The sequence below is a fragment of the Xyrauchen texanus genome, chromosome 18 (genome assembly GCF_025860055.1).
Source record: "Xyrauchen texanus isolate HMW12.3.18 chromosome 18, RBS_HiC_50CHRs, whole genome shotgun sequence".
Lineage (NCBI taxonomy): Eukaryota > Metazoa > Chordata > Actinopteri > Cypriniformes > Catostomidae > Xyrauchen > Xyrauchen texanus.
In genome coordinates, this window is record NC_068293.1 from 16,138,681 (window position 1) to 16,150,969 (window position 12,289).

Here is a 12,289-nt window from a genome sequence, read left to right on the forward strand (position 1 = left end):
AATAATCATAGGATGCCAATAAATAATAATAATAATTAAAAAAAAAATCTTACTTTTGTTTGGAGCGACCCTGTATGGCGTCGCCTTCTCGAAGTGCCCTCCAAGAGCGTAAAAATCCCGTTTTGAAAATGCCCAATACCATGGTATTGCAAGCTTGAGGCATGTCCTCCAGCGGGCGCTCCAGCCACGCGCTGTCCCGTGAAAGCGGAAGTGAGAACGCGCTCGTTTCATTTGAGCACGCGCAACGTCCGCTTGGTTCAAACGTTTTTGCACTCTTTTTAATTTCCTAAAGCAGGACTGATTTTCTTTTCGAAGCAACCCTACAAGTGAACCAGTATGGACATCCAGAGTAAGTTTGTCTCTTTATGTCGCTGTTTCTGTGAGTAATGTATTTTACGTTGGTATAATTGGTAAATTTGTTGAGACGTGCGTGAATGGGACTGCTAATGTGAACAGCTAAATGCACGAGATTCACGTGTCTTACTAGCTTTTTTCTAACATCTAATAAAATACCAGTGTATATGGCTATTTCATATTTAAATTAAAGTGACAAAACATGGGGAGCCTACAAGCAAATGTCAGTATTGTGATATAGCATGCTAGAGACCTTTTTTTGTATCTGTCATTGTATCTTCACATCTGTGTTAATGCCAATGTCACATACCTTTGGCAAAAATTAAATTTTAATCTCCGTTCCTAAAATACGTCTATAATACACTGTGTAAACAAAATAGTTACACTCAGGACTTTCAGTACAAAAATGTCCCCCATTGAAACTCATTAAAATGAAAATATTTGATCCCAATGTCATTTAATGTAGAAAATGATGAATTCTGTAACGGTATTAGAGCCCGACCAAATTCACCGATATAGTTAACATTTGATTAATAATTATTTCACATAGTCAACAAATTCTAGACATGAACACTGAGAAAATAAATAAAAATAAAATAAATGGCTTTAAAACATCCATACTGTATGTTCAGTATCAGTCAGTTTCTGACCATTTAAATAAAAAATACAATAAATAGCTTAAAAAACATCAGTACACTTTAGTATCAGTCAAATGCTGACTATATTAATACTGCCAGTCAATTAGGGGCAGGTTGTAAAAGAAGTGTTTACACCTGCTGAGACCAGAGAAAAACTGCGGCAGCGGTGTTGCACCGTATTCTGCTGTACAAGTTCAGAGGAAACTTTCAAACATGGAATACCAGACTCTTAAATATTACTTTTTTTTTTTTTTATAAATGTAACAACTGGAATTGTTCGGTTGAAGGTGGTACCAAATTGTGAATCCTAAACAAAACAGTTTGGTCAATACATGTTTACACTTTAGCTTCCACTCAGCTGACAAGCGGTGAAAGTAGCTACGTGATTAGCTAGTTAGCTCGTGGTCACTAAGAGAAAAATTTGGACCAGCATTGCATCTCACCAACTAGGTAATAACGTAGCGTGAAATAAACAGGACGTCCCAGAGTGTCCAGCAAGCGCCAGGATCGTCTCCTCCTGAGGAGTCAGCTACGGAATCGTGTCACCACCAGTGCAATATTTGCTCAATATTGGCAGCAGGTTGATGTGAGTGCATCTGCACGCACCGTGAGACGAAGACTTTTGGACAATGTTCTGGTGTCAAGAAGGTCAGCAAAGAAGCCACATCTCTCCAAGAAAAACATCAAGCACAGACTGAAATTCTGCAGGAAGTACAAGGATTGGACAGCAGAAGACTGGTGCAAAGTTATTTCCTCTGATGAAGCCCCCTTCCTACTCTTTGGGACATCTGGAAAAATCGATAGTCTGGAGAAGAAAAGGTGAATGCTACCATGAGTCCTGTGTCATGCCAACAGTGAAGCATCCTGAGACCTTCCATGTGTGGGGTTGCTTTTCATCCAAGGGAGTGGGCTCTCTCACAATTCTGCCCAAAAGCACTGCCATGAATAAAGAATGGTATCAAAACATCCTGCAAGAGCAACTTCTCCCAATGATCCAGGAGCAATTTGGTGATAATCCGAGCATTTTCCAGCATGATGGAGCACCATGTCACAGGGCAAGAGTGATAATGAAGTGGCTTGGAGATCATTACATTGAAATTTTGGATCCGTGGCCAGGCAAATCCCCGGATCTTAATCCCATAGAGAACCTGTGGTCAATCCTCAAAAGGCAAGTGGACAAGCAGAAGCCCACAAATTGTGATCAACTCCGAGCACAAATAAGGCAAAAATGGATTGCCATCAGTCAGGATTTGGCCCAGAAGCTAATATCCAGCATGCCAGAGCGAATTGCAGAGGTTATAAAGAACACTGTCAGTGTAACAGGGCAACACTGTAAATATTGAGACTCTGCATAAATTGAATTTTTGCTAATAAAAGCCTTTAAAACTTATGAAATACTTATAATTTTTTCCAGTATACCATAGAAACATGTGAAAAAAGTATCTACAAATTCTGCAGCAAACTTTGCAAAACACAAAATTTATGTCGCTGCCAATACTTTTGGCCGCGGCTGTAGTCCAAATGCATTAACTACGCAAAAACATTTTACAGCATTGTTTAATTAATCCCATTACATTTAGCAGTCCAAGTATATGGCAATACTGCGTGAAATCCAGGACAGTGTGTAGCCTAGGTCTATGATAAAAAATATCTTTCATCTTTGTCTCAAAACAATATCCTACATTATCGTATTACTTCATGCCAACGTATCTTCATCTCTTCAAAACTGCACGGAACTACTGTGCGTTCAATGTGAGATGCGCTGTTCTTAATTAGACAGTAAGAGACTGCTAAATTTTTAGAAGACATTTTATTCAAAGTGACTTAAAAATTAGAGACACAACATACCAAAAAAATCGTATTGAAATCAATTGTGCATTGTGGAAGTATAAGACTTGATGATTTTAATTTCAGAGTTCTGTGTGTTTTGCAGTATTAATATTTAATTTTAAAATAATACAGTTTGATGTATGCAACGTTTACTTTTGGCCCACTGCCCTCAGTAAAGTTTGATTTTTGGCCCTTCATAGGAACAAGTTTGGGCACCTCTGATATAAACAAACTGACATTTAAAGGGTTAATATTCTGAAAATGGATATTTGATACTTAAATTAAATGATGTTAATATATAAAATGATTATGGCAGTTTTTTGATGGGGACTTTTTTGTCTTCTGAGTAACTTTTTCTATTGACGCACAAGGGTTAAAGTTTGGAGTTGCCTCTTGAATTAGTTCTGGACTTGCTTGGTCATTTCAAACTGTTAAAATGTTCTAAGACCAGCTGTTAAATGCAAACATGTAATTTACTGATGGATTAGACTCTAATTTGCATGATGTATTAAAACTCTTAACACTGAATAAAAAAATTGTGATTTCTCAAAAAACAGGTATTGAACCAATGACACTCGGCTCCCCAACATCCCCCAAGCCTGGGGCTCAGTTTTTACCTGGGTTTCTGATGGGAGACCTTCCTGCTCCAGTTACACCTCAACCTAGATCTTTTGGGTTGACAGGAGGTGGGGCAGAAACAAGGTCTCCTCTGCTGGCTGGTAAACAACTATTTATCCTTTTCATTTATGGTATTTTGTTAATACCTGAAAGGAGCAATGATTATCCATGCCTTTTTAATAAATTGCATAAAAGTTCACTTTTGTAACATATTTGATCCGCTCTTCAATCAGGGGGATCTCCTCCACAGCCAGTTGTCCCAACACCTAAAGACAAGAGTGGAGCCCCCCCAGTCAGAAGCATTTATGAAGACCTCAACAGTTCCGGTGTGGGAATGTCACCTCTCGCTGCTCGCAAACAAGTGAGTACTATAAACTGTATGAAATATATGTTGTGAAGATGAGACTGACGCACATCCTGTGCGTACAGAAGAACATTTTATTCTTATTTGTTTTTAAAGCTGAAGTGTGTAAACTTTCCTATCCCATCTTAAAGTCCCTGTGAAGTGCCTTGAAAAGCTCAGTTTTCTTTGGTCTGTTGACATATTTTCTACTTAAACGTGAAGTTGGTGCAGACGGACTTGTTGAACGCCTCTTGCGTTTTAGAAACGTAGCCGATAAGCTTTAGTTTACATTGCAGCCCACCAGTGTTGTGTGTAATGCATTACTAAGTAAGTAATTGGAGGGGCAGTGGTAGCTCAGCGGTTACGGCTCTGGGTTACTGACCAGAAGGTCAGGGGTTCAATCCCCAGCACCACCAAAGCACCACTGTTGGGCCCTTGAGCAATGCCCTTGACCCTATCTGCTCCAGGGGCGCTGTATCATGGCTGATCCTGCACTCTGACTCCAATCTGTGACAATAGATCAATTATTATTATTAATTACTGTAAATTACTATTTCATTGAAAAAAGTAAATTAAGGGATTACTCTAAGTTTTCAGTAATTTAATTAGTTACTTCTGATGTACTTGTTAAATACTGTATAGACTATAGAACAATTCTATATAAAACAATAGTGAATTTAAAATCGAAACGTAATGTTAAAATGTATTTTCTAATTTAATGCAGCCCCTCTTTAGCCAGTTCATGATTAATTTATTTGCTTTTATATGATTTATTTGAAACTGTTAAAAACAATTTCAAGTAGGTTGATTTCCCTGTAATGGTTTAACACTGTGGCTCTGCTCTGTTATTAAAATTGCTTTGTTGGCTCAGCCATTGCCGTGAGTTTGGGAGAAGACTAGCCATTTACTGAACAATGACTGACAGGCAGTGTTTGGAGAAACATTTTTGTAAAAAGGCAGCTGAAATTACACACTTCACCTTAATTTTTAAAAGGATTATTAATGAAAAAAGAACCCCTTTTTTAATGGAATTTAATTTTCCTTAACTCTAATATATCTAATAAGTTTAGATTGTTTTCACAGCCATTTGCTGGAGTGCATACACCACTGTCTGGTTTGCCAGGGACACCAGGGACAGGTTAATATCATAAACTCATTTGATTTAATTTATTTTTAAATAAATTGTTCTTTCAATAATTAAGCTTAATTTCTTTTTTCTTTTGTCTTAAGCTTCAAATTTTTTTAGCCCAGCAGGACAGCAGAGGAAGACGACACTTTCTCCAGCTCAAGTAGATCCCTTCTTCACACAAGGAGATGCTTTGTCCTCTGAAGACCAGCTGGATGACACCTGGGTCACAGTGTTTGGGTGTGTACATTTTTGTCTTGAATTTTTAGATTATTGAAAATAAGGCAGGGCAATAATATATTTAACATTTATTATTTAATTTTGCTGGTAATATTAAATTAAGCAACAATGTGTAAATATGTAAGTGATTTGAATAGGTTTTTATTTAATTAGTTTCCTGAAGACTGTCATTACATTTTGCAGTTCTTACATTTGTAGTGACTTGCTCTCTTTACTTTTTATTTTGGTGGGGCCTCTGCACGATGGGAGAAAGGTGCCATCCATTGTTTCCTTGCAGGCTACTCTGCCTTACAGGTTTCACGTGGTTAGGATTATCTTGGGGGTGGGGTTAGGGCTGCCTGCCAGGAACAAATCGTGGCCCCTATATACAATGAGTTCAAACAAAGTAGAAAAAAACAGCGTTTGTTTTTTGTAACCAGAATGATTCTGTAATTTACTATTAAACTATTATTCGGCGATCATTGCAATGATTAATCATTAGCTCTTAAAAGATTATTCAGCTTGTGCCCCAGATTAAAAGGTTGTATTAAACATGCTTACTAACAATAAAGAGGACAAACCATCTTTTAAATATACTTCTAACTGAGATTCACTGAATTAAAGGGGGAAAACTACTTTTTATCAAGTGTAATTCAGTAAAGAAATTCTCTGTTAAAAAAAAAAAGAATTCCATTTAAAATTGTCTAAAAATCCTTAAAACAAGATACATTTACTTGAAGCATCATAAGATATTTAGACTTTAAGAGGATGTATCTAAATATACATTAATTGTATTTTGTTTATACGTGTATTTTTTTCTCTTGGTTATAATTTTGCAATTGCATTAAAGACAAAATATACTTTTATTCTTGATCTATTCTCTAAATATCTTATGTATTTTTATAAATATATAATTTAAAATATTTTTATTTTTTTTATGTTCTATTCAACATTCTCAGATAACAATTTTTCCTTCTGCAGTATAGTTCCTAAAGTAAATATACATTATTTTAAATGAGTTTTAGATATTTATATTGGAAAACAAATCAAACGTATTTTGTTAGTGTATAATGGGCCGAAGACTACCCTATGTCACCTTTCTGCTCACTTCAATCCATCTTTAACTCACAAAATAAACTCTCTTATTAATAAAGATGCGTATTGCCAATTTTCTTCACGATAAGAAATGCACAGTGACGTATTATGATTCAATAAATCGCAAGCCATCTTGTTATAATCTAGCTGCAGCAAGTGCGCGCTCGAGGGATTAGCTTCCCCATGATAGTGTGTATCAGGTGGGTGCAATTTCAATCTCTCCCCCTCAGATTGGGACAAATGCGCAACTCATAGAAGAGGAGTTAATAATTTGAAGAGGTTTCAAATTATTTGAACTTTTTAATAAATCTATAACGCATTAAAACTGCATTTAAGATGTAACACCGGGGTGTTTCCTTTAAAGAGCTCCGACTCCACTTATTCCACAATGAGAGTGCTTCTGTATTTAATTATTTGGTATTTTTGTATAATTCCCTCATACTTTGCGATCTACATCATCTGAAGCTATTTGAAAAGTTCCTCTCCTCAGTCAGACGCGAGTTGCAGAGCTGCTCTCGTTCGTCATTACAGTTAAATGAGATCAAACGACTACTTGACAATGAACATTTTTGTCGACAATGTTTTGTTTTCGATAATATTGACTAATCGTTTCAGCCCTACCCTCAGTGTTTATAGGCAAAAACTGACAATAATGGAAAATTTTAATATTTTGTAAGTTGGAAAATCTTTTGTTACTATGAGAATATGTAGTTAAAGATACACAGAGATATATTGTACTTTTAATAAGTGGTGCTTTTTAAAAATAAATATATTAAATAATTATAATTAAATATTTGTAAAATGAACAAAAATAATTAGTTTTAATGACTTCTCGAGCATAGTCCTTGAAAACAAATAAAAATTAAAACTTATTACAAAAACAAATTTAACTCTGAAGCATCTGTACTAACCCTGTTTTAACCATCTTCATGTGGTGTATATATGCAGCTTCTCTCGGACGGAAAATGGTTAAATACAATTTTTCCTTCTGTTTATTTACTCAAAAGCAGGAAACATCTTGATTATTCACAACCCGACTAGATGCTTTTAACATTTTGAATCTCCTTGGCAACAACTGCACTTTGGGTGAAATTATTCCTCTAGGGCTGGGCGATATGTAAAAAAATAAAATATAAATAATCGCAATACATTTAGGGCTGGGTATCGTTCAAAAATATTTTATACTGATACCTTGACTTCGATCCCTAAACGATACTTTTCCCGATACCAATTTTATGAAATCCGTTTTAACAAGATTACAAACATTACCTCAAAAAAATCTTTGAGGCTGTAAAAAAAGTAAAAAAACTGAAAAAAATAAATCAAAGACTCATCTCCTGAGCCTTCTGGTCTCCTCATGTCTGGGTGGGCAGGGGCAGAGGCTACAATATTAATGTGAAGAGGAAAAGGCTAAACTGTTAATTCAGCCAACCCTAAGGATTTAGGGTTTAATGCATGTTAAACTTAATCTGTTACTGTCAACCTTAAAGCATTTTTAGCATTGATTTAGCTGGCTATCTGTAGCCTTGCATCCATACAAAATCTAACGTTATGTAGGTCCCAGTTTATAGGACTATGTCACCATGCACAGAAATGTTAATTTAACATGTACACAAGCATGTAGCGCTACAAGTTAGATGATTTGTTTGCTAAATGTTAACTTTACCTGTCGGTTTCGCAAATATTGCATCACGCACTGTTGGCATCGAGCCTGGTGAAATGTAGCCACACTTTTGATCTTTTCCACATCTTTTACATCTATGGAGGTTGGGACGCATACATACTACAGCCTCATGTGTGAGCCGCGTCTCTGAGCGTAACCGGCGTAAACTAGTGTTTTTCCTTGATGCCTAAACACAGCCAATCACCGGCACTTTTAGATTTGGGCACATCTAGCATGCTACATGCTTATCACTGACGTATCAAAATTTGGAACCGAACGACTAGACATTTTTTGATACTCAATTGTTTAGAGGCAATTCAGTCGGTGCCTAAAATGTATTGAACTCGATACACTATTATGCTGCCGAGGGTCAGTGAATATTTTTGCTTTATTGATTTTGCTTTAAAAATTAAATAAATTTATTGAAACACAAAAAAAATCCTGTTTCTAAATTCAAATTGCACTAAACTAAATGAAAAAGCAATACAATAACAAAGTGATTAAAAAATCATATCTAACTACCCAAATCCAAACATTTACCATCTCCAAAAGCACCATTTGCCATCACGCACACATCAGTCAGTGACAACGAGTGGAAAATTACTAATAGCCTACAAATTAAGAACTAAAGACAATTATAAATGTTAAGTTAATTCTAATAATTAATACCCTTGTGTTCCAAAAATAATGCTGCCAAAGGTGTGTTCTTACTGAATTTGTGTTTGTATTGCTTTTTATTAGTACAGTTAATGCCGCCTATAGAAAATTAAACCGAACTAAATTTTAGGTTCAAGGTGAACATGTTTTGTATTATTTTTATGATTTAATCACTTCTTTCTTTGATACAAAGTTTATTTTGTTTTGTTAACTGGTCCATGGAAATAAATCAAACTGAAATCACAGCACCTCCCGATATGATCAAAGATAATTTGCAGCATTCTCATAGATGACTCATTCTGCACGCCTCTGAACAAACAGCGAATCAGACACAAGCATTGACTGCTTTTCTTTGTCTGTTCTTAAAAACATAATAAAGTGGGTTTCTTTGCATGCCTTTGTGACTGACAGCATTTCTTGTCATGCATCTTTCTGAGACATCTTACTGGTCGTCTGCCTGTTGCAGGTAGGTGAGCAAAATCGCCCCTCATGAAATACATTTAGACAAGGAGCTTGTGAACTGGAATCAGCCTTGTCGCATTTTGCGGGTGGTGGGTGCTTGTTTCGCACCCCAACCACTGTTTAATATATTCTTTTTGGCGACTCCCAGATATTGTTAATTGAGAGTACAATCATCATCGGTATCTTTGTAAGATATTGTCGATATCTGATAACATTGTCCAATCACTCTGCCCTAGATTCATCTGACACCCTGTTAAGCCACTTCAAAGCATAATATTAAAATATATTTCAAATATCGTCAAACGGCTGTTAAATTCTGTAAACATTAAGATTTTCGCTACATTGCCCAGCCCTGATTTCAAAGCATTGTGATTGCTTGTCCCAGGCTTTTATTGGTATTTACACATTTTGTTCTATTGCATTCATTTATTGTAGTATTTTAGCACAAATATGATGTCTGGTTTTATCACTTCCATGTTTTTTTTTTTTAAACCATAAAATTCTGTTTGTGCACAGGTTCCCTCCAGCATCTGCTTCATACATCCTTTTACAGTTTGCACAGTATGGAAACATAATTAAACATGTAGTAAGTACAGGTCAAGTTTCATCACAGACATCAAAGAGTTATTAATTATTAAATGGATAATTGTTTCTTTTATTTTTAGATGTCTAATACAGGAAATTGGATGCACATACAGTATCAGTCTAAACTGCAGGCACGAAAAGCTCTCAGTAAAGATGGAAAGATATTTGGTGAAGCCATAATGATTGGTGTCAAACCGTGTATTGATAAGGTAAAAAGAACACTTCCCTTGTGAAGATGATTGAATGAAATGTTTCTCTAATATTTGTAACTGTGCTACACTAATGCTACACAGAGTATTTTATTTGGCAGAGTGTAATGGAAGTTTCAGACAAATGCAGTACTACCAGTTCTGTGTTCACACCCCCGCTGAAGGCTCTCTGCACCCCCAGTCACCCTTTATCAACTCCACGGTCTGTCATGAGACCTCTCAGTTCTGCTTACAAAGTATCCAGCAGTGACTACCAGGTAAGAGAGACCAGTAACTCACCCATTCACCCACTAAAAGATGATGAAAATGGGTGAACTGTTCTGCCCTAGAAGGCAAAACGCGGTAACCATGACAACATTGAAACGAAGAAGGAAAAAAAAAACACTTCATAGTTGCATTGTAGTCTTTTGTAGCTACTACAATTTTCACAAAATGAAGTTAACATGCTGTAAGAAATTATATTTTAAAAGCATCATTTGTGAAGTTCTTGTCTTTTTTTTATTTGTAGGTTGTGTCAGATCAACAGACACCAAAAAAGGATGACAGTTTTGTGTCTAAGGCAATGGAGTATATGTTTGGATGGTAATCTGTCAAGGGTCCTGATGGAAAAAGCTCTGAAGCCATCAACAGCCTCTGATATGTTGACACTGCTCTAAAAACTGACATTGGGTTTTTTTCTGAGCACAATTAATGAATACAAAAGCACTTTCTCGACGTTTTGGACTAATTGACTTTGTGTGTTGTATTATGGAAGATGGACTCTTGAATTTTTCCAATGGACTGCTTTCAGCTGCTGTATATGCTTTGGTGTTACTCCCTATAGCCTGTCCTGAATATGGCTCAAAATCTTACTTTTTAATTGAACAACCGGTGCTTCAAGTCCATCCAAAACATGCAACCTGCCAAAAAAGGCTTATTCTAGGAAAATGATGTATCCAAATCAAGACACACTCCCAAACGGGACCGAATTGTGCAAATATCTTGAATATCTTGCTAGACATCATACATGGTTATGGTCTGGTTTATGTAGAAGATTGGATCTCACAAGAGAATATTATTGATAACAGCTTTAGCTTTCTGGGATTAAGGCCTTAAGTTTCTCATTGGTTTGTGTACTTCTGATTTTAGGTTATTGTGGGTTTTCACTAACTTAATAATTTTAATAAATCAGAAAATCAATTTTTAGAAGTGTCTGATTTTGAAAATATATTTTCTCTTTAATAAACAACTGTTTAACAAGAAACTGTAGTGTGTTGTCTTTAAATGTCTCATATATATATAAGTGCATTTCAGTTGCTCATCCACAGATTCACAGACAGAAAATGAGCAACCAGCTACAGAGAACAGTCAGGAGACCAGCGACAGTACTGTCACACAGCCAGCTCAGCGCAGTCTTCCTCAAACACAAAACCCTCAAACCCCTCACCACACCCCAAAGCAATCTTGGAAACCTCAAATCCGGAAACTACAACCACCAAAAACAGCAATTCTTATAGACTCAAATGGTAAGTTCTTGCACCACCGAAAGCTCTTCCCTAAACGCACGGTTGGCAAATTCTGGTGCCCCACAACAATCAGTGCACTCCAAATCTTTTGTCATTCCACGCCTCACATCCCACAGAACATTATCACAGGACACAGGAACCAACGACCTCTATACCCAGAGGGAAAGAGTTGCCGATAGTGTCATAAGAGTGGCTAAGGCGGCTTGCAGGGAATTCCCGCAGGCCAACATCACCATCTCAACCCTGCTACACAGGAAGGATTACCCTGCTGAACTGATCAATAGCGTCAACCAGAGGATAACAACTGCATGTTCCAGCCTTACGGCCATCAACGTTGCCCACCACCCAAGTCTTAACGACTGAGGATTTATATGACCATGTGTACCTAAGCCAGGAGAGTGTAAGAGTCTTTGCTAAAAACCTAAAAGATTCATTACTCAGCAGAAATTCTCAATCTGCACCCTCAACGTTGGCGTAAAAGTTCCAACAGTCATCGCGGCAACCAACTTTCAACTACACAAAGGGGCTCAAACCAGACACACTCCAACAAGAAGAGAGCAACCAACCAGACCACAACACACTGAAGCCCAAACAAACACTCAGCCTAGCTCCAGTCAACCTACAAACATGGACCCTCACACACAACAACAGGAGACACCGGACAGAACAGCACAGCCCTTCCCGCAATCACAGCAGCTCACTTATGCTGATGTAGTGAAGGGCAAAATACACACAGACTCCTTAGACATTAGAGGTGAAACATCTTATCTGTAGAATACTGGGGTAAGCCATCTGGACCACCAAAACACCTCAATTTATTTTACTATGACTTTCACTATAAGCTCTTGGAATATTCAAGGCCTCTACTCCACAATCTTAGGGGCCAAGAGTTCTTGAAAAACATAACCAGGACATCATTATTCTGCAAGAAACATGGTGCAGATCAGACGTGGACCGTCACTGCCCTTTAGGATACAGGGAAATA

General features: G+C 36.9%; 1 protein-coding gene across 1 annotated transcript; it reads left to right on the forward strand.

Annotated features, from left to right (window-relative positions):
- The first annotated feature begins 232 nt into the window (after window positions 1–232).
- LOC127658653 (nucleoporin NUP35) lies at window positions 233–11,035 on the forward strand. Its single transcript, XM_052148041.1, has 9 exons — window positions 233–349; window positions 3,380–3,541; window positions 3,674–3,801; window positions 4,867–4,921; window positions 5,014–5,149; window positions 9,522–9,591; window positions 9,671–9,799; window positions 9,901–10,056; window positions 10,308–11,035. The coding sequence occupies exons 1-9, from the start codon at window positions 337–339 to the stop codon at window positions 10,383–10,385; spliced, it is 927 nt and encodes a 308-aa protein (XP_052004001.1). The 5' UTR covers window positions 233–336; the 3' UTR covers window positions 10,386–11,035.
- The last annotated feature ends 1,254 nt before the right edge of the window (window positions 11,036–12,289 follow it).